This window comes from Phalaenopsis equestris, unplaced genomic scaffold, assembly GCF_001263595.1.
Source record: "Phalaenopsis equestris unplaced genomic scaffold, ASM126359v1 Scaffold209432, whole genome shotgun sequence".
Taxonomy (NCBI): Eukaryota; Viridiplantae; Streptophyta; class Magnoliopsida; order Asparagales; family Orchidaceae; genus Phalaenopsis; species Phalaenopsis equestris.
The window spans coordinates 106,031-129,094 of NW_018228597.1; the positions used below are offsets into that span (position 1 = coordinate 106,031).

The 23,064-nt window shown below is 34.9% G+C and overlaps 2 protein-coding genes across 5 annotated transcripts in view; one reads left to right on the plus strand and one right to left on the minus strand.

Annotated features, from left to right (window-relative positions):
- Positions 1-7,806, plus strand: part of LOC110036662 (nuclear pore complex protein NUP133) — a 52,631-nt gene extending 44,825 nt beyond the window's left edge. The window contains exon 7 of one of the 2 annotated variants that reach the window (XM_020741159.1): positions 6,936-7,051. In XM_020741159.1, coding sequence (XP_020596818.1) covers positions 6,936-6,961 — 26 coding nt within the window. In that variant the 3' untranslated portion in view covers positions 6,962-7,051. Of the gene's footprint in view, positions 1-6,935 lie in introns of both variants that reach the window. The other variant, XM_020741158.1, reaches the window with a different exon arrangement.
- A 1,001-nt stretch (positions 7,807-8,807) lies between these two features.
- On the minus strand, positions 8,808-19,716 carry LOC110036663 (glutaredoxin-like). Of its 3 annotated transcripts, none has more exons than XM_020741162.1 (4): positions 19,538-19,716; positions 13,523-13,611; positions 9,172-9,294; positions 8,808-9,080 (listed from the first exon to the last, which is right to left on the minus strand). In XM_020741162.1, exons 1-4 carry the CDS (start codon positions 19,585-19,587, stop codon positions 8,995-8,997), a joined length of 348 nt encoding a protein of 115 aa, XP_020596821.1. In that variant the 5' UTR covers positions 19,588-19,716; the 3' UTR covers positions 8,808-8,994. The 3 variants fall into 3 exon arrangements, with proteins under 3 accessions (XP_020596821.1, XP_020596820.1, XP_020596819.1); XM_020741161.1 differs by having other exon boundaries at positions 9,172-9,237; positions 19,538-19,715; XM_020741160.1 differs by having other exon boundaries at positions 9,172-9,270; positions 19,538-19,714.
- Positions 19,717-23,064: the final 3,348 nt, after the last annotated feature.

The window sequence follows — 23,064 nt, forward strand, 5'->3', positions numbered from 1 at the left end:
TGAGATATGCTAATATGACAAATGTCTGTAATTGGGTCTAATAAATAAATAAATAAAAACTTGTAATGGAAATGATAAGATGAATTCTCCTAAATAAAATCACATTCCTTCGCAAAGAAATATGAAATTCCACAAGATTAATTGAAGTATACGTGCTCGAAGTAAAATGCAAACATAACTTTAAAAACAATAATTAATAATAAACAAGTATTATTTCTGTTCAGTTTGAATTTTAGCATGCTGACGTTTCTTCTGTTTTTTGCAGGAAAATGTGGAGCAGGAGGCTGGTTTCCTCCTTTAGAAACGACATCAAACTCGCACTCGACGAGGAAAAGGTGGCACAGGGCGCCATCATAAGCTTTGACTTGGACTTTGAACAGGTGAAGGTGGACTATGAGGGCATCTGCTGAAGATGGTCAATTCAGAAGAGGTGGAAGATCTGAAAACAGTACTCAGCTTCAAATGTAAGGAAAGAATTGCAGCGACAATGAAAAGAAAATTCGAGAATGTTGAGGGAAGAGATCCGGGGAGCCGACAACCTGGCAGTGAAGGCCATACAGATGCAATCCATGGTTCTAACAACAGAGGAAATCTCATCAGTGCTCTGGTACAAGGGCCCCAGCAGACACATCCAAGAGAATATCACTCTCACGCACGCAACGACGTGACATGAAGCGTCACAAGCTCTTGATTCTGGGCCGTTCGATGAAAAAGACAGCTCGAGAGGCAGCTTCAGCAGATGTCCCAGTGGCACAGGAGAAAGAACAAGTACACGACCAGCCAGTGGGGGATGCCATCCCCCAGCCTCCAGCAGATAAAGGCCGAGCCAGTGGTAGAGCCTGCTTTACGAGAATACACACCGGTCGAGCCCCACGAGGATCGCATCACAACTCCGATAATACAAAGTCATGAAGAGCAGCATGAGGTCGAGCATTACATTCCACAATTTGTTAAACCAAAGCGACTGCAGATAATATCAGAGGATGAACTGGAGAAGTTTCAAAGGGTTTGAAAGAAGAAATATGAGCACTTTGAAAGAATCCAAGGAAAATGTCAACATTCTAGAAGAACTAGAGCTGCAAACTTGTGTTCTTGGAGGACGAGCAGAGCAACATAACTAACTGTCTTCCATCTCAGAGACTTAGGTCAGGCAGGCCATTTAAGAAATAGGTTGTCTCTTAAATTCTGGTGTAAATCCCGTGTTGGTGGCCGTCTCTTAAAATCTGGCGCAAATCCTATGTTGGTGGTCGTCCCTCAATTTTGGCATAAATCTCGTGTTGGTGCTCGTCCCTTAAATTTTGGCGTAAATCCCGTATTGGTGGTCGCCCCTTAAATTTTGGCGTAAATCCCGTGTTGGTGGTCGTGCCTAAGTTTTGGTGCAAACCCCGTGTTAGTGGCCATCTCTTAAATTCTGGTGTAAATCTCGTGTTGGCAACCGTTCTCAAATCTGGCGTAAATCCCGTGTTTGTTGTCGTCTCTTAAATTTTCGTGTAAATCTCATGTTGGTGGCATAAATCCCGTGTTAGTGGCTCCGTACTTTCCTTCTCAAAGTCATCTCCTCATGTAATCAAATTTACATCGCCCACAAACAAAAATCAAAACAAAACAATCAAATAACATAACATGTGGCAAATCCTTTCATCCCCAGCAGAAACTTTTAGTGATCTTCAGTTCACTCTTGCCTTTGAGTTGGGAATTCCCTAGTGAAAATCCTAGCCCAAGTCCCCTTTTTAACTCTGGTCCGGGCTCTGTTCCGGGTATGTCTGCTTGGACAGGTCTTTGAGTTATTTGATTGTTTCGGTCAACACCAATACGCGTGTTGTACTTGCCCAACACACTACACCTATTTGGTCCATTTGTTAATCTCATTTTTGAGGTCTTTCTTCTCCCCTCTTTGGAGCTTATGATCTAGCCTTAAGACTCCCTGTTGACCCTCTTAGAAGACTAGTAATGGAACCCACCTTGTATAGAACTTCAAACCACTTCTTGATTCATTTTTGTGAAGACCTCACATGAGTGCTACCAAGCTCTCAACTTTTACTTGCAAGGGCTAAGGATCAACATGTGGAATGCTAAAAAATGAGTTCTCATAGGATCATAAGGTCTTAGGTAAACCTTTCCTAATATTCTTTTATGCTCTCTTTGATATCAATTGTGCACCATTTAAATGCTGATTTGGGGAGCCAAGGGTCTTGTTTGGGGCTTCATATGCGTTGAAATGTGCTGCATAATTGTTGTGTAGTGCTGTGAGATGCTATTTGGGGCTCCATAAATGCTGAAATACATTGTAGAAGTGTGGTAGGGCGCTGAAATGTGCTGTAGGAGTGTCATAGTGTGTTGGAATGCGCTGTAGAAGTGTCTTTGGGTGCTGGAAAGAGCTGTAGAAATGTTGTTAGGCTCTGAAATGTGCCATAAAATGCTGAAAAGTGTTGTCGGATCATGAAATGTGCTGTAGTAGGGCTGTTTGGGCTCATATAGGTGTTGTTCAGGTTATATGGGTGTTGTTTGGGCTCATATAGAGACATTTTGAGCTTAATTAAGTGATGTTTGGGCTCATATAGGCACATTTTGGGAACAATTAAGTGTTGTTTGGGACTCATTTTAGTGCTGTTTGGGGCTCATTGTAGTGCTGTTTGGAGTTCAATTAATTGTTGTTCGGTGCTCATTTTAGTGTTGTTCGGGGATCATTTTGGTGCTGTTTGGAGTTTAATTAATTATTACTCGGGGCTCATTTTAGTGTTGTTTGGAGCTTATTTTAATACTGTTCGGAGCTCATTTTAGTGCTGTTCGGGGCTCATTTTAGTGCTGTTTGGAGCTTAGTTTTAGTGTTGTATGGGCTCATTTTAGTGCAGTTTGGAGCTTAATTAAGCGCTGTCGGGAGCTTAATTTAGTGTTTTCTTAGGGCTTAATTTAACGCTGTTTGGAGACTGATTTAGTGTTGTTTGGGGGGTCCTTTCCCTATAGTTTTGAGTTTCTCTTGATTGTTATCTTATGAGGATTTAATCACCCTTTTGAGCTGACCCACTCGCCGTTCTATTGTCTCGTCGATTTTGGGAGTTGGGTCAGTCTCCTATCTTCTTACTCCCGTTTTATTTTCTTTTTTTTTAGGGTGATGATGATAATGTTTATGCGTGCTAATGTGAGATGATAGAATAGTCTCCTGTCTCGATGACCTTCGATGGGGGAGAGGATGATCGATGATACTATTTACCAACCCTTGGTGCGAAGTTGCCCCCTTGCCTTCTTAAGTTGCTGGTAATTCTGGCATGATCAAAGTGAGCAACTTGTGGATTATTTTACTTCTCTAAATATTTACATAGATATTACATTTTCCTAAAGATTTACACAGATATTACAAACAAATTCATTTACGATAACACTACTTTTGATTGCTAATTAAACTTGGTATGCATGAAAAATTAAAGAAACTTTGATAAAATCCTTTAAAAGTCCACTTGTTAATTGTTGCGATCATGGCCAGGAGTTACTCTCTTTCGATAGTTTGGGTTGGTACCTTCCATCTAAAGTTGAATTATAAAGCACACATCCTAGCTATGAGCCTACTCCGGAGCTGAATTCTTACGGTCCTCTTCGAGCTTTCATGTGTCGTCTATTCTTTTACTTACACATGTTTGTCATACTAGCTAATTTCTCTGTAATACTTATTTACTTTTACCTGTGGTACTGACACTTTTTGCAGCAGCAACAGACACGCCATATACGTAAATTTATTTTTTAAACAATTATTGTATTTTGCCGCAGTACCTTTTTTTTACCGCGCTCTTACTGATGTTTTACTTCTGCATTTACTTACACCATAGAATCTTTTAGAGTATAGCACAATAGGCTGGTTGTTTAGGAGGTACATTGTGATGGGCCATAGACCAAACAAATTTGTATGGTCACACATAAAACCCTAAAGCCGGATTCGCTACGTTACGAAGCTCAGAGAAGCTTGGTGGGCAGCACGACGAGGAGGCAAGCAAGTATAGAACAATTTCAAAGACCCAACATATGAACAGATCTACTCTAACTAAACTATTCCTTAGTTTTAAACAACAATTCATAGGACTTCGAGGTAGCTCGCTCAGCGTGACATAAATTCTCACACCCTCTTCAAGTTCCCGTGTAACCGTGTTTTGTAGTATAAGTCGTAACTAGTCTTAGGTTCTGAGATTATCGTTCGGTACGACTTAAACCCTCTTATCTCAATAGACTATTTGCATAATCGGGTATTATGCAAGCGAGAGTCCCAAATAATAAAATTGACATAATTGAACATTTAAATAATATTGTCTCCAAAACACAACCACACAGTAGGATAGTTTGGGAAGTCACTGAGGGTTCTCGGGATCTGTGACGTCTCCTACATCTTCCTTCCTTTAGATTCCTAAAATAACTGCTCCCATTGGATTCTTTCTTATTTGATTTTTCGCGTTCTACCGTGAAACCTAAAACTTGAATTCTTGAAGACTAGTACCTCTGATTATTATCCAGAGTTTTCTCAAGTGATCTCGGTCTATTGAGATGTGATTAACTATAGGGGCTTGCCCTATAGTGAACTTGGAACCTAGGTAAAATAAATCTCATTTTATCTTTATATTAGATATGAGAATTTGTCGATCACGCAAAATGTTCGCAGACTAAACGGATGTCACAAATCTTTTAATTTGTATGATTGGGTCAATTGTCGAGGGATGCACTTATCTTTCTGGAAAGTATATTATTCGCGGTATCGGCCACGATTATGTAAACTATTAGACAAATGAGATCCATTCGGTCTTATTTTCAAAATTAAACACACTATTTTCAAAAATAAAAAAAAATCATATACCTTTTATATTAGATTAAACTTAAAAATTATTTAAAAAAAACGACTGACAAATGGTAGCAACATTTATTTGATGCATAGAAACTAGAGGTGTACATAAGCCGAACACGGCGGGCTCAGTATCTGTTTGTGATCGGCTCGTTCGGAAATATTTGTGTTCCAATTTGACTCGTGTTTGATATTGTCTGTGAATGTTATGTTCTTTTTCGAATTATATTAATTAAAATAGACTCATTTTTATATTTAAGCTTGAATTAACTCGATTTAAAAAAAACTGCATTCGTCGAGAAGGCAGAATTTATCAAAAAATGCAGAATTTTTTTATTGCCATACAATAACAAATACAATCAAATATAACTCATAGCAGCAGCCAGTAGTTGAATTGCAAAAGTCTTAACTTGCTAGTTTAAAGCCACCCTCAAAGTTTATCCCTGTCAACACTAACCCTACAGCTCCAAACCAAATTCATACATTTACAATACCAAAATCGCATTCCGCTTGTACAATATGAGCATTAAGCAAGAGCAAATACAAGTAGAGAACCTGGACAAAGATAATGTAACGTATGATTTCCACTTTTCGAACCAGTCATATTTCAGAAATTATAGCGTAAGCCTTCTGAAACCAAGACTTCCTAAAAGAACAAAGAACTGCAACTCTATTTTTCCGCAAAATCATAACCAATTATCGGATCATGCTTTCTATATTGCACAAGCAAACTGCAGTAAACTTGAATCCTACTAGAGTGTAAAATAAAAATATCACATAATCCCTTAAAACGATGTCATGCGGCAACTGAGGATGCCTCTACCAATATAAGTATGGAGAACATGGCCATTTCCTCATATAGATTATCATAGATGTGTCTAAAACATGAAATAAAAAATAAATAAATAAATAAATAAACTAACCTAAACCAGAACTATGAAAAAAAAAAAAAACTAAAGCAATATCAAAACTCATAATATTGAAGTGCTCATCTCCAAGGCCAGAGTATAACACTACAAATGCCAGGTAAGGTTATATATGGTAAGTAATCCATCCCCTGCGCCTGCATTTTTTTAGCCCAACTAGAATATCTAAATATTATGACTTGTGGGCAATCTAGCCCTAAACCGTTAATGAAGTAATCACATTCGCATGATCGCATCCTAGCATCCAGCGGAGAAAAACATATCTACAAATAATAAAACGATAAACTATAGAGAGTGACTGAAGGAAATGAGAGACTAAAATTTAGTAGAGAAATCTCACAGAAGCGAGTCACCATTCACGAGTCACAAGCGAGAGAGATGAGCAATAGAGGCAAGGGATGGATGTTTGGCTCACTCACATGACGATGATAATGGGATGGAAGCAAAAACCTAACCCTAGCTGAAGCACAAAGACTATTGACCCAGACTCGAAATGAAAACCGAAAGGGTTGCGAGATCCAGATGCTGGGTAAGAATAGGACATTGGGGTTTTTTTTGTTCATATAATTATGAGGGTTTTAAGAGGTTTTAATCGTATTCATCCATTTAAGATCAGATGGTTGAGATGAAATTATTTTAAATGATAAAAGTGTAAAATTTTATTGAGTTTGAAATTTTTTCTAACTTCATAAATTTAAATTTATTTTTAATGTATATTGATAAATTTTATATATAACTATTTATAATTATTTAAGTTTTTTGCACAAAATCGAGCCAGCACAATCAAACACATTTCTATTTGGGTGTTTGACTTATTTATTAATCGAGCTCAAAAAATTTGTTCGTGTTTGACTCACTAACCTCACGAATGAATTAATCACGAGCTATTTAACAATCCGAATACGAGTTTTTCATGAATGGTTGAGCTTTTTTTCAAGCCCTAGTGGAAACTGCTCTTATTCTACTTCTATTATTCAGGTCTGGAATAGGAATGTGTAACAAGATTACAAAGCCATGCTTAATTAGATTATAGATTCCCAGCATATTGAAATTAATTTTTTCTCTCTTATTGCTGGTTTCCTTTTCATTTTCTTCCTCTGTAGAAAAAGATTCGCAGTCTGCTGTAATTGTGTAGTTCTTGTATCCAAAGGCTTGCGCTGATTTCATGCTCTTTGGCGTTTTATTGACAGGAAGAAGTGTTGGCATGTTTCTCTGATAATGAAGGAAGACCAGATATGAACAAGCTAATACCTCCTGTAGATCTCATTGAGATGTGCTTGAGAGGGAGAACTCAAAAGCTGGCTTTACTTGCATTTGAAATATTTGCTTGGATGGGCTCTTCATTTCGTAATTCAAATCGAAGCCTTCTCGATGAAAGTTGGCGAAATGCAGCTGATCAGGATGATTGGGTAGCTCTAGCCAATCAATCAACGACTGAAGGATGGAGCGATGAATTGGTCCTCAAGAATATTAGAGAAACCATTCTCTTCAAAGCTTCGTGCCGGTGTTATGGGCCAGAAGCTCAGGCATATGAAGGAGGTTTCGATGAGATCTTGCCGCTAAGAAAGGATGAAATAGACTTCACAAGTCCGAAGGAATCGGGTTCGTCGGTTGAAACCATCTTGATGCAGCACAAGAGTTTTCCAGATGCAGGCAAGTTGATGCTTACTGCAATAGTTTTGGGAAGGGAAAGCATTGGTATCATTCCAGAAGCTGACGAAGAGTTGGCAATGGAGTCATGATTAACATGAAGAATGAGTCTACTGGGTCATAAAGTTACACAAGCATTTTGATTTTCTGGTACAGGATAACCCAGCTCAAGATCAGCTCATAGATGTTTATGATTCAACCTGTATTAAGTTAAAAATAGTATAATTTTTTTTCTATCTTAAATTCTTTATCCAATATGAACTGGGTAGGTTTGGTTTGCTGACTTGAAGCTAATTTCAAATTAATTTTGAGGAAAAAAAAAAAAGGTTCAGATTATGATCGAACCCAGTTTAGAGTAATATCTAATTTTTCAAGATCAATGATTCATACTAATTGCTCCTTGTGAGTATATAAGCCACATTCATTCAATCATTTTTTCTTATTTTTATTTTATTGCTTGTAAGTAAGTAGAACCAATTTATTCAAGATCTAAATGATTTTGAGAGATTGGTCTTTGGATGATTAACCAGCCATTCTAAATGAATTGCATGATTGAGATTCAGTGCAGTACATATGAAAATCAGCTATATTTAAAAGAGATTTATTATACATCTTTGATATGACTCAAAAAATAAGGTCCTATTGAAGGTTAACCAGTTAATAAAAGGCATTATAATTAGTGGTCAAATTATCTTAGTAAAATGAAGTTTTATAAAAAATGCCATCACCCAAGTTAGCATAAACCTCAAATTTATTGACAGATCCAATTCAAACTTCAATCATCACTAATTTTAAGCGCAAAGGCGTTGATTGCACTCTTATCTAGGGCTGTAAATGAGCCGGGCTTGAGCAAGCTTCATGTTGAGCTCGTTCGAATGCACTCTTATTCTTGTTCGGCTTCAAAATTGGCTCTTTAAAATTAATTAAAAAAATAGATGTAAATATTGAATTCAAACCTAGATTAAGTTGATGCAAAAGAAGGCATATAACTATAGTATCACACGAGCTTTTATGATTTAAATTTAGATATAAATATATATAATATATGATTATATAAATAATACATACAATATATTATTATACAAAAATTATATTATGTTTTTGTTTCGAGCTAAAACGAGCCGAATACGAGCGAATAAAGAGTCATTTGTATTCGACTCGTTTATAATTCGAGCTTAAACAAAATTGTTCGTGTTCAGGCTACTTAACGAGCCGTACATTCGCGAACAATGAGCTTTTATGACAACCCTACTATTAGAGTTAAAGCCATGATAACTCAACACAAATCTAAAAGATGACATGGCTTGGCCCACTGTTTTAATAACCAAATTGGCCTAAATATCCTCAATTAAGACGTTTTTGGTCCATCACAAATCTTAAAGGCAATATGACTCATTTATCCACCATAAGCATCAACAAAGGAAACTCACCTTCTCATAAATCTAAAAATGTAGCATTTGAAAAGCAAGTACAAATGGATTCCGAATCCAAAGAGGGCCTGGGTTTATCACACTACGTTCATTCTCCAATCAAGAGAAAATATACAATACAAACATATCAAACAGATAAAAACTCGCAGCTATTCCTAACATTCCAGATCTAAACAGCAGGATTAGAGCTTGGAAGGGCACCAGCTTCTCTGAGAAGGGCTATCAAAGAACCATCCTTGTGCTTCTTCATCAGATCTAGCATGCAGTTCATCATTCATCATGAAGAAGAAAGTTAATCATTTAACATTGCTGATTATTGCATATTCTAGAGAGAGAGAGAGAGTACCAGCTTTTCCACCAATATGATTTCCACCAATGAAGATATTGGGAACTGTCCTTTGTCCAGTCCATTCTGCAAGCGCAGATTGTAACGCAGCACCGTCGCCTTCATTCAACAGCAAGACATGAGCTGGAATTAACAATGCCTTCCATCCAGAGAATGCCATAAATTGGAAAACATCATTGAAGCTATAAAAACTCTTGCGCTGAAATAATGAGGTCAACCTAGACCAAACTAGAAAATGGAAAAACCAAGAGGAAGAACACTAAGGGCTTGTCTAAGACCATTTTTTTTTTATAAACCTATTTGTTTAGTGTGTTATATATATATATATATATATATATATATTTTTTTTTTTCTTTCTAAAAATAAATCAACGCTTCTGGAAATATTCCAAACAACTTTTATGTATTTTGAATTTTTATTAAAGCGGACATACTTTAATCAAATAGCAAAATATGTTTTGTTTTAAGTTAAAACATAAATAAAACAAAATAAAAAAAAATAATAAAAAAATGGTGATTTTTTGTATGTTTTTAAATAAATCATAGTTTTTATTTTTGATTTTTTACTTTGATTTTAAAAATATATTTATTTGGTGTATTTTTTTATATGTTTTTAATTATTGTTTCTAAAAATAAATTAGCATGTTTTTAAAGTATTTAAAATATTTAAAAACTAAATATACTATAATATGCCAAACATATTTTATTTCAAGCCAAAATACAAAAACAATAACAGCAACAACAAGACTTCAACCCACTAAGTGGGGTCGGCTACATGAGTATTTTTCTCCATTGTGTCCCATTGACTGTCATATTTTAATTTAGTTTTAATAAAATTAGATCATTTTTTATAAAACATGCCCAAGTCTTTTTAGGTCTGCCTGTATCTTTTTTAACATAAATCGAATCTAAAGCATCTACTCTTCTAAGGGGAACATCAAGTAGTTGACGTTTAATGTGACCAAACCATCTAAGACGACTCTCTAATCCACTGGAGCCACACCAACCCTTTTATGGATACATTCGTTTCACATTTAGTCTCTAAGTGTCAGGCTACTCATCCATCAAAGAATTCTCAAATCAACAAAATTTAACTTGGTTTGTGCTTCTCTTTTAAAGGCCAACATTCTGCGCCATAAAGCATTGCAGGTCTCACCACGATCTTATAAAATTTTCCTTTTAAGTCTAAACAGTATTTTTCTATCACACAATAGACCCGGTGCATTCCTCCAATTCAATCATCACTCCACCTCAACCATCCAACTTGAATTCTACTAATAACATCCCATCTAAAACGTTCACACTTTTTAATGATTTGATCACCCATTATTATAATTCTACCACTAGATCTACTACTACTAAAACTACATTCGATGTATTCAGTTTTAGATGTACTAAAACATTGGCCTTTAGACTCTAATGCAGACCTCCATAATTCATATTTTTCTTGAACTCTATCTCTAGTCTTATCCACAAGAAAGATATCATCAGTGAGAAGCATACACCAAGGTACATCCTCCTATAAAATGTCTAGTAAGAACAATCCAAAACAAAAACAAAAAGAAATGAGCTTAAAATTGATCCCTGATGTAATCCAATTGAAATAGGAAAATAATTGGTATAACTCTAGTATACATATCTTTAATGACTTGAATATAAGCCACATCAACACCTTTCTTTTCTAGAAACTCTCCAAAGAACTTCTACAGAAATCTTAATTAATTAATTAATCTAATTTTATTAATTAGTTAACCTCATTTCATTAGTTAATCAACCTCATTTAATTGATGAATTAATCTCATTTAATTAATGAATTAAGCTCATTTACTTAATGAATTAATCTCATTTACTTAAGGAGATTAATCTAATGAGATGATATCATAGATTTAATGAATATAATTTCATTTGCATGATGTCTTTAATAGCATAGATAAGGTTTACAAATAAACGTTTGTTTTTCTATGTGCATACATTAAATTATGCTTAACTTAATGGTTAAATGATGTATTTTCATTAATGTGTAATATGCAAATTCATAGAAAATATATCTTTGGATGTGCATAATGTTTGACTTAATGTCTGAGTGTTTGATAAAATCATATGTACTGTGTTTAATTTTTGATTTTGCATGAAAAATCAAAACAACATTAAGCCTTCATTTCTCAAATGTGTGAAAATTATTTTTCTTTTGAGAATATTATGTATTAGTGTCATGGTTAGCATATACATCTAGCCTTTTGTCAGAAATGCATATCATACATTGTATGCCTCACATATGCTGCTCGTGGTGATCACATAGTTTGTGATTATCACATGAGTTAGCGTCGGAGATCATTATCTGAGCGAGGTGTAATCTCCCTCGTTGTGTCCTGCAACCGGTAATGATTTACCATTTTGGTTGCTACCCAGGCGAGGTGCGATTCCCCCTTGGGTGTCCTATACCTGGGGCAACTAAATTTGCATGTAAAGTATCGTGATAATGTATGTGCATCAATTCATATGATTCTCATATTATATGTCTTTGTATTGCCATGATACACATACATCAAGAGCATATTTATGCCTTGATGAATGATGTTTGCATAGTGTATGTATGAAATTAAGTATTCTTTGGCTCTAGTTTAGCTCCTACATCACTTAGTAGAGATGTATTGCTTTGAATATAACTTTGACATGTTGTGATATCCATGCTATGCACAAATGTTTACTTGATGTGATCGTGCCTCACATGGATATTTGCTTATCTCTAGCAATGTTGTTACTTTGTATGACCAAACTGGGTAAGAAACGTGCCTCACATGGATATTTGCTTATCTCTAGCAATGTTGTTACTTTTTATGACCAAACTCGGTAAGAAAAGTATATGTTTAAACACGACTTTTGATATGAATGTTTACAAGTCATGCCTCTTTAAACTCAACCTGAATAGGATTGTAGGAAGTAGAAGTTTCTTCCTTTAACTTTAAGGCTATCTAGGTTTCCTTGGACAATACAATTTATGAATTGTTGACAAGGGATCTCTGGTCGGGTTATATCGACTACCTCCATGACCAGGTAGACTTAGAGTCATAATATCTTGAGATAACGGATCCATGGTATCCTGACTCAACCATCTTTACCTGCTTGGGATATCTTCCTCCCCATTATTTTGATATACTCCCGTCAAGCCTTTTTAATCCTTTTAAATCATCATTGAGGTTATCTCGCAAGCCCAGTTTGCCGATAGCCCGTCGCCTGTTTGGGATACGATGATTTACTTTCTACCCTTATGACCCGTTATGACTTTGGTGCATTAGGATGACTGACTTTAGATAATCATCTACCTTTTGGTTTACCCATTCACCAGTTCTCGTAAAAGTGCAAGCAAAATTCATGTTTAATCGAATGTATTCTTGGTTATCCTCAAAGATGTAATTAACCAAAGGAACATGTTCTTTTGGGAGTTACTCTTGAAACCACAGAGGAAAAAAAAAATCTGTTTCTCTGTATGTGAGTTTCTTATATTAAGTTTTTCTTCATATATATCGTTTCAAAATTTTTTGATCGGATTTATTTTCTACATTTTGAGCCTATCGTACAAAGATCACCCTAATATAAATTCTCCATGTTCTTTTAATTTGTTTGTTAGCTCTTGTCGTATTGTCTTATTTTCCTGATGTCTTCACTTCTTTTAAGTCTTCACTTCTTTTAATCATTTCGATGATTTATGAAGGAGTTTGCTGGAGAAGAGATTTTTATACGATAATATGTAGATAAGCTGGCGACTCCAAATTTAAAAGAACAAAAAACAATAGCAACTTACAAAAAAGATATTAAAATATTAAAAGTGCAGTGCTAACTGCTAAGGTCATTTCCTTCACTGAATTTTAGCATGGTATGAAATCTCAAATATCACATAAGTACGTATTTCCATTAGGTGATCAGACTTCAAACTTCTGTGGGGGAGGTGAGGTGCTAATCTCCGAATAGTAATCTTAACAAGCTCATCAATACTTATGTGCCATTCACTCGTTCTAGCAACAAGATGTATTGCGAAGAACAGACAAGAAAATTACTATAAATAATGAATTATATTAAGATGGGGGCTGTTGGTACTGACCAAAGTAAAACTTCAAATGAATTTTTAATCCTGGTGAATTAAGAGACGCCATATGACAAAAGATGATTGTTTTTAGGTTTCCTATTTTATTTCAAGTCATACCCCCTGGGAATACTTGTGTATCTGATTATTTTCTTCAATAATTATGTATAAAAGAATTTCAAACTGGGGAAAATAACCTAAAACTTAACACAGAGAGAAAAAAAGATGCACTGTCTTTTTTTGTTTGAGATTTCCAATTTAGAAAACTCACTTTCAATATCCAACTCAACCATTTTGTAATTTGCTCCTGACTTCAGTAGAAACCCTGCCACCTCCTTGCATGCTTCACAATAAGTCTTGCTACAGCAATAAGAAAAGTACAAGCCATTGATAATCAAGGAGAGCACCAAATTATAACGAAAAAAGAAGTAGAAAATAAAGCAGATATCCAAATCGCATATATTCACAGAAAAAATAAAAATCAATTAGAGTTAGGGCCATCTTTTATATGGCTCAAAAAATTAGTTCCTAACTAATTTCAACCAGTCCATCAAAGGTTTCATAATTAGTGGTCAAATTATCATTAACACACTAGTCCAAACAGAATAACAGCCCTGATTCCTGCATTACAAGATCAAGTATAGATTCATCTATTGATCGTGATGAACTATATCTAGTTAATACTATCCAGGTTCTGCCATAAATCCAATCATCCAAATCAAATCTTAATTTGCATCAACCTCATATTTAATGACACGGATATGATCATCCAATTCAAATCTCTATCAGCATAATTTTAAGGTCAAGGACCTCCATCAAACCCTCTATCATTAAGGTCCAACACAAATGTAAAGCCGGCATCATGGCTTGGTTCTACACTGCTTGAATAGCCAAATGGCCAATATGCTCTCAATAAAGAGTACACTTTGGTCTAGCAAAAAGCTTAAAGATCATATGGCTCAATTATCGACCATAAGCATCGCCAAAATACCAAAATACACTTCATCCAAACATCAATATATATGGCCCAAGGGGACACAAAAGGACTCACTTTTACAAATTCAAGGAGAACGTTATTGATACCTTCAAGCTAAGTTATTGACTTGAGCATCCTTTGGTCTATGAGAGGACAAAATTCTCAGATCTCTCATTTCGATTGATGTATGTATATAAAATGGTATCAGGATCAACATGAACCAATTACCCAAACTCACTCGGTATTAAAAATAATTTGGGCAACACAACAACCTTATACAAATAGAGAAATAATGCTCTTAGAAATTTACATTTCTAGCAATTGTATAATCAATTTAATTATTTTAATTTATTATCCAAATAACATATATTATTAAACCACCATTAACTTTCAAGGTTTCATTATAATTCGGACCAACCAACTCAAATTTTAATCGACATCAACCTCATTTTGGTCATCCAATTGAAACCTCCATCAGCACTAATCATAAGGCTAAGGACCTCTATCAATCTCTCTATCATTGCTATAGGCACGATGGTCCAACATAAATTTAAAAGTTGACATGGCTTGGTTCTCCTCCCTTTGATTGACCAGCTAGGAAAAATGCCCTCTAACGAGGGACATTTTGGTCTAACATAAATCTAAAAGGTAATATTACTCATTTATCCACCACGGGCATTGCTAAAGTACCAAAATACTTTTCATCCAAACATCTATAAATGCGCCCCAAGGGGACACGTAAGGATTCAGTTTTCCATATTCAAGGAGAATGTTATTAACACCTTTAAGCTTGCTCATTAACTTGAGAATCCTTTGGTCTTTGAGAGATCAAAATTCTTACATCACTCATTCAAATTGATGTATGTAGGATAGCATTAGGCTCAAGATGAATTATTTATCCAAACTCACTCAGCATGAACATAATTTATGGAACATAACAACTTAAAAGAAATAAAGAGGGAATGCTTTAGAAATGTATCATTCTATATATTGTATAATCAATTCAATTCAGAAAGTATCCAAGTATAGTATATTATAAAATTGATGCAGCCCAACATAATACGTAGCTCTAAATGAATTATAATCATCCAATCATCAAATTTCATGCAACTATAACTTTTGTGCAAGAAAATTGAGCAAGACCATAGTCCATTTTGCACCTTATCATATTACATAAAAATTCATGTGAACCTTCCTATCAAGACGTGATAACATGTAATCATCATCATCGATGGGGACCCAACATAAATTTGATTGTTCAATTCAAACAATCATTGGCACCAATATCAATACTATCAATGTAAACCTAATCATCATCTTAGATTTCAAAGAAGACTAATATTAGGCCTAGAGCCTACATTAAATTGTTCATCATTATTAGAAACATAATGTCATATCGTGAATCGCAACATCAATGTCAACTAGATGTCCACCATCAAATTGATTGGATGACTAACATGCTCGTTTATGCTTCACCATGTTACCAAAATTCCTTTCAATCAAATACTTACAAGTTCATAGGATGAGTTGATTTCAGTCTTCACTCTTGCCTTCAAGCTTAATCATTGACTTACACATCAAAGTGCAGTACCATTCCTCAGGGGAAACTCACCTTTCTACATGTTTGCAATTAGCACTTTACGACTAAAGTAACATCACAACTTAGTTAAAATGTAGCAATAGTTTGAGTGCATAGACTTGCAACGCTCCCTATTCATACATTATTAAGGGCAAGCTGACACAACCTATGAAATATTGGCACACTCACCCTACCACGCACGAAACAAAGACAATCTACAAGACAAAGATAACACAATCAAGCCTTAGTTTCTCCACTTCTCATCAAGGAAAAAATTGAGATCATTGAGAGAATTTTAATCCAACCAATAAAATTTATGTTCAACTTATGAATGAGACAAATAAGGATCCTTGAGCACGATGAAATCCAGTAAAACATCGCATCTCAATCTTGTTAGATCTTGTCTTCCTAACTTGTGCAACAAAGGTTGTATTTGCATTATCATGTAAAATTTTTTCCACTTTCATAATCTCCTGAAAAATGATTATTTGAACATAGTTAACTCAACTCATCCACCTCATATCGGTCAAGTGATTCTCAATCTTCAAGTGCAGTGAAAACGCCTTAACCCAAACTTGAAAGTTTTCTCCATTATCTTATGCAAGAATTTCTATGACACCTCCATAAAGGGATTCCTATAGGGGGGCAGGGTCTAGCCCCCCCTTCATCGATGAAATATACAAAAAACATTCAAATTTGTGATCATTATTCTCTATCATCTCATACATGTGGGTTTCAAGCTACCATATGAAATATCTTGTAATCCTCATGAGCATGTTAAATGCTAAATAACTATCACGCACGTTCAACATACCTTTGGCTCACTCTTATGCTAGGTTTTCCATGCTAAACTTAAGAGTCAAGTAAGAACATGATTTTTCTTGCTTCCAAGCAGCACAATCAAAACTTTTAGCATACTAACAAGCTCTTCACTGATAAGTTCATTGCAAAACGAGGGATCATAAAGAACCCTTGAAATCTCTTTGGCATTCACTAAAATGGGGAGTCACTCAAAAAATACATTAGAAGAATCTCGTATGAAGATTGCCAAACATGGGCACACTACTCATCAAACAAAGCCAACTTGGTTCCTTCTTTCAACCAAAATGGCTATGCCATAACTGATCAACATGGGGGGGGCAAACTGTACCACAATGATAGCAATACAATCATTAAATGATGGGTAAGATTGACAATAGGAAGTCTTCTTCTTTTACAGAAAGTCATTCTTGCTACTCTTGAGAAACCTTAGTGGATTTTATCCAATTGGCCTTGGACATCCAAACACCCTAAGTTGATACCACCATCTTCATCTCTTACAAACTGATCAAGTTTGACTGGTTTATCGTCACCACTAGTCATTGTTGCCATCATTCCTATACATTTTATCCTATCTTGGAAGTTAGATTTCTCCAGCCCAATTGACTCTTATGTTCTCCCAGACTTCCTTAGGCATAACACCCTCGTTAGCATTCCCTTCGTCATTCTTGGTTTAAGGATGCTCATTGACTTGCTTGTAGTTGGTATACTCTATAACTTCTCCGTCACAGTCTTTTTTGTCCATTTTATCTTCATACACACTTGCTCTTCCATAGACACCCTATCCAACTATCTAGTTGGGCTCGCCCCCTTTATCTTTTTGGTTGGCCTCCTTACCCAATATTTCGATGAACAACAGATCCACTGCAACACATCAAACTCGATGAGCTCCCTAATGAATTAGTTAGTGTATTCCACTATTGATTCTACCCACACTTTCATACCAACTAATGCTGCCACATTCTTTGATATCCTAACATGCTATGCTTTTCTAGTTGTGGGCTTTTATCCATTGCCATTTTTGTAGCAATTAGTAGAGGCAAAACTATTCCAATGAACCCAACGATATCAATTTTTCTCCCTTGCCTGAAAATAAGACGAGCTCACTCTTCTTTTGCATTCATAAAATTTTTTTCCTCAAGAAGATCACTTGACTATTATAAAGCTATGTGCTCTTATGTTATAGACAATAAGCTCTAGAGGAAGATGAGCACGTTTCTCCATTTCAAATCTCATCAATTGATCACAATTCAAAATCAAAGGGAAAGTGTTATGACTCATTTTCTAAAATCAAGCTTAGCCTGGAATGTTTCATGATATCTAGTCATGATAGCATCTTTTAAGGATATGTGGCCCTTTTAGTTTGATTAAAATATTGTCATTTAGTCAGCCAAGGAGGAAGTCTCACTATCGACCACACAAGTATCAACTAATCAAAAGTAATCAATCTTGGTCCCCAAATTCCTTCTAGTTGGTCCTTGCTACACAACTTCTACTTTGCAGGAAAAAAATAGTAAACCAATAAATTTAATGAGCTATCCCATCATCTAGAAAACCTCTATTTTATCATTCCTCACCTATAAATAAGTGTTATCTTAGATGTTTTACACAAGTTCCACCAAGGGCATTTGACAGGGAGGAATCCAACATTCAGAAGGGTCGAAGATCTCGAGACAATTCCTGGACTCAAGTCTTAATTCTATAGCTTTCCCATTCATACTTTTCATCATATTGTTATTCTCTAAGGTTCAATGGGCCGCTTACATAAATTGTAACAATCTCTCGATAGTAGAATTGTGCAATACCTTCCCTCTCTATTTATATTGCACATAAGTTTTTTTAGTTGAACCACTCGAATTTTATGTCCTCATTATGTATGCATTTCTTCCCTATCTTTTGTCTCTTCTTCTCCACCTATATGGAAATACCTTAACTCGACAAAGGACAATTTTTGGATATAGAATGTGAACTTTCCTCTTTATTCCCCATCACAAAACCAATAAATAATTGGTCGTTCACACCAAGGAATCATTCCTTCTAAAGACTCTCATTTCCTTGGTTATGTGTACGCAAGAAGCAATCCCAAAATAGAAAGAACATCCTCCAAGAGCGTTAATCAGCCCTAAACCACTTTCCGGCCCACAAAATAAGTAAACACTACAAGATTTAAAATTGTTCTATAAATTACAATTGATGTTGAAGGCCAGAATAAGCAAGACTATTGTTTTTCCCATAGTCTTATTATCACGGTAATCATAGCAAAGAATCAATCTGTAATGAAATTACAATAATTTTAGGGAAGAGAAGCATAAATTAATTAATCCTCTCCCCTTCACTCCCCAAGATCCTCTAACCAAAATTGAAGGGCATTATATAAACAGGACCAGACTTACTGAATGTTGAAGGAATTCAAGAATGATGAAAGTGATTGTTCAGATATGCCATTTGCATTGCTTATATACTGGAATATGGTAGGTATGTCCATCATCACCACAAAACTTTGATCGAAACTAAAGTAGCGCACGGATTCAATTTCAACTGATATTAGAGAGAGCTGGAAATATCATAAAGTTCCCAAAATAAAAATCTCGTTCCACATCACTTTATCAATCTAGATTCAGGGCTCAACTATTTCAGTCTGAAGTGTCTGAATCACCGAACTATGATCGCATCAAAAATTTATCTCAGAAACAAATTGGACAATGTAACCACCCATGGAAATCCAAATCATTCGGCATCTTAGGCCACACGCAGACCAAAAAAAAAAAAAAAAACCAAAAAACATCTGAAAAAAAGGGAGAAATTGTGGAAGAAAAGATAAATAAGTGGGAGGAAAAAGAAAAAAAAAACAAGAAAACAAAAGAGAGATTTGAAAAGGAAAGCAAGAAAAGGAAAGCAAGAGAGGAGAAGACCTGAAGAAGAAAACGGGGCTAGAAGAAACCAGCTCCTTGGCCTTCTCCATTGCTATCTACCTCCTTCAACTTTAGACGTCCGTTCCCACTTCCTCTTTCCTACTCTGCTGCCTGCAGCGATTTAAAGTAGCACAATGTTAGAAATTAAAGTTTCAATTGTGAGGAGCAAAATATATCATTTCTCCCACAATCATTTTCAAGGGGCTCAATAGTGTGATTTTATATAGATATTTAATACATTTTATCTTCTTTTTGGAGAATATAATGTTATAGTTTAAAATTTTAGTAGTGAGGAAGAAAAGATATATTTTTTTTATCTCAATTATTTATGAGGGCCTCAAATGATACAAATGCTAAAACAAATGCTATATGATAAATATTGAACATGAAATTTTATTTAATTTGGAATGTTATATGATAAATGTTGAACCACCCTGAACGTTATTTAATTTTCATAATCATTTTTTCTTGTTCATAACAACTTAGTAACAACCACAAGCACAATAATATTCCAAATGCAAAACATAACAACCTCAATGGAAAATTCATAATAATATGAATATTAGAATCTTCTCATTTGCTTTATAAGTAGATGTTACTATATTCTCAATAAGAGGATGAAATATACATATATCTTAGTCATGTGCCTGTACTTTTTTTTTTATCATATTCTCAAGTGGTGCCCCCTCTTCATGGTATCAGGCCATGCCTAAGATAATTTGAACTCTATCTCAAGAACTTAGCCATTATGTTCAGTTAGTACATCTCTTCAGATCTTTTTGATTCCTAGCAAATTCTCAAACCTTGGAAACCTATGGATCGTCCTCCCTAGAACCAACAAATATTACAAACATCCCACCATTTTTTTTTGGTTTTAATGAACGATATCAATAACATCACTCAAACTTAATTATCAACAGAAAATTACTCCATATGGAGAACTTGAGTCCTAAAAATCTCTATCGTTAATGGATTTTTAGGGTTCTTAAAGATAGAACACCTTGTCCTCCAAAGTTCAACTCTATTTCAGGTGAGTCTTCAATAACCAAAACTCAAAATACGATATGGGTGTGAATTGATAAAAAAATTATTGAGACCCTATACCCCATTGTATCCACAACCATCCTGCCCTATGTATTGTATTTATCCACCACCTCTAAAATTTAGAGAACCCTTAAAAAATGGCTGCAACCCACCAACCGATCTAGATTCATTCAGCTAAAAATGAACTTCACCACATATCCATGAACAATCAGATGATGAATCAATGCTTTTCCACATTAAAAGCAATGGTAGATAATATTTTAAAAGTTAGTGGTTAACTAGGCCAAGAAGAAGTCATACTATATACAATCAATGTCTTATCAGTAAGATATCAAACACTCAAAACATCAATCAGAACTAAGCTCCAATCGATGGATCTCAATGATTTCTACTCCCTCTTATGTAGTGAAGAAATTAATATTAGAAATGATAACCACAAAATGGGACAAAATTCTAACTCACAACTGGCCGATGAAACCAACCCTCAGCTGCCTCACAAATCAAAGGTGATCAAATTCAATCCAAACTTCTAGTTACACACCAAATCTATTAAAAATTTGGTCACTCAGCCTTCATCTGTTGGCATCATTCAAACATGGAGTATACCCCTAAACAAGCAAGCACTATAAATCATTACACCTATCTAGGTACTAAATTTAGGAGCTACAACTCTTCCAACTTTTAATTTCAATAAACTTTAGATTGCAGATCCAAATGAGTGTGATTTTTAATGGTCATATAGTTCTAATTGCCACACTGGAGATGGTTTTTTGCCCTCACCAAACCATAAACTCATTCTCCCTAACATATGACATATACCTTTCATATCTCACAATCTACTCTCTATGCATAAGCTGATTGCTGATAATAAAATTATATTTACTTTTTATTTGATTAGTTTCTTCATGTTCGATCCACAAAATCTAATGGCCATTATTGGATAAACTATCCACCAGCTTCCAACCATGCTCTTATAACCACCATCTAGCTATCTACTAACTGCCATAAGCAGTTGAGACATTCTAGTTGAGGAAAATTTTATCTCGCATCTAAATCACAATCACCTCAGTCGTGATAACCAACTTCTCTCCATGTAACAATTTCAATTGCAACAAAAGTGACACCCAACCATTTAATTCTACCCCCTTACATGTTTAATCACTATTAAATTTAAACACTTCAATTTATGGGGTCATGCCTTTATATTATCTAATAAAGATTATAAATATTGTATTGTGTTTATTGATGACTTGTTTAGGTTCCTCTGGTTTTTTTTAATGAGCCTATATGAAAAAAAGCACATAGTGCACATCATTTATTAAAAGGATAAAAACTTAGCTCAATATATCTATATAAATATTTTGATTTAATGGGGATGAATACAATAATTCTTCTTTAAAACCTTTCTCTTAGAAAATGATATAATTTATCAATTTTAATGCCACTATAAACCCAAAAAAAATGGGGTGGTAGAGTGTAAGCACTGTCACCTTTTCAAAACAACACACATCTTACTCTATAATGCCTCATTACCATCTAATTTCTAGATGAATGCCCTCTTAACTTAGCATACAACAACATGCCTTCCAAGAATACACAATCCATCACCCTCTATAAGGTTTTAAGAAAATACCCACCAACTTATTCACACCTCAAAGTGTTTTTCTGTTACTGCTAACCTTATCTTAAACCTCAGATACCATACAAACTAACACCCCGATCCACCCTTTGTATCTTTCTTGGTTATTCTATAGCTCATAAAGGCTTTAAATTTTATGATCCCGAAATAAGAAAGATGTTTATCTCTTATCATGTCATGTTCAATGAATAAGTTTTTCTTCTTCTCACATTTCCCCTCCACCATCTCCCTTTGAACCAACATCCAACCCTTTACTCCTTATACTAACATTAGTACAACAACCCACAATAACAATCCATCCTTCATTACTCAAATTTATGAAAAAACTCCACTCAATAAAGCTACCAAACCTGATCAACCCACCACTTCCAACACCTGAACAAACATCCCCTACTACTCATTTTTCTCTAGATACCACTCCACTTTCTATGATAGTATCTCATATGGTGGGATTTTCTTTATTGGTATCCATCATAGGTTTCAAAGGATTTCTATCAAAATGATAGGAAATAACATTCAAAGAATAATATACTATTCTAAAAGATAGAAATATTACCTTAGAATGGATTTAATCATTCAGATAGGAAAATATTTGTTATTTATAGAAATGTTGAACCAATATTCTTCCTTACCTTGCAGATGTAAGATAAGGTTCATTTAAATCTGAGGGTCTGGTATCCCTATAAAAGGGACCCCTCATAGTTAATCTTGGGAACACGCTCGATTAAAGTTGTCTTATATATCTTTTATTCATTAATGAATGTTTATGGGATGATGAAGTTTTGTGGACTTCGATAAAAGGGATAAGTTTGAACAAAATTTGACTTCACTTAAGCTATAAAGA

Coding starts and splice junctions, on each gene's coding strand:
- LOC110036663 (XM_020741162.1), bottom strand. CDS start 19,587: ATGGAGAAGGCCAAGGAGCTGGTTTCTTCTAGCCCCGTTTTCTTCTTC. Junction 9,295..13,522: donor GGTTGAGTTGGATATTGAAA/GTGAGTTTTCTA, acceptor TGTTAATTCCAG/CTCATGTCTTGCTGTTGAAT. Junction 9,081..9,171: donor TCATATTGGTGGAAAAGCTG/GTACTCTCTCTC, acceptor ACTGCATGCTAG/ATCTGATGAAGAAGCACAAG.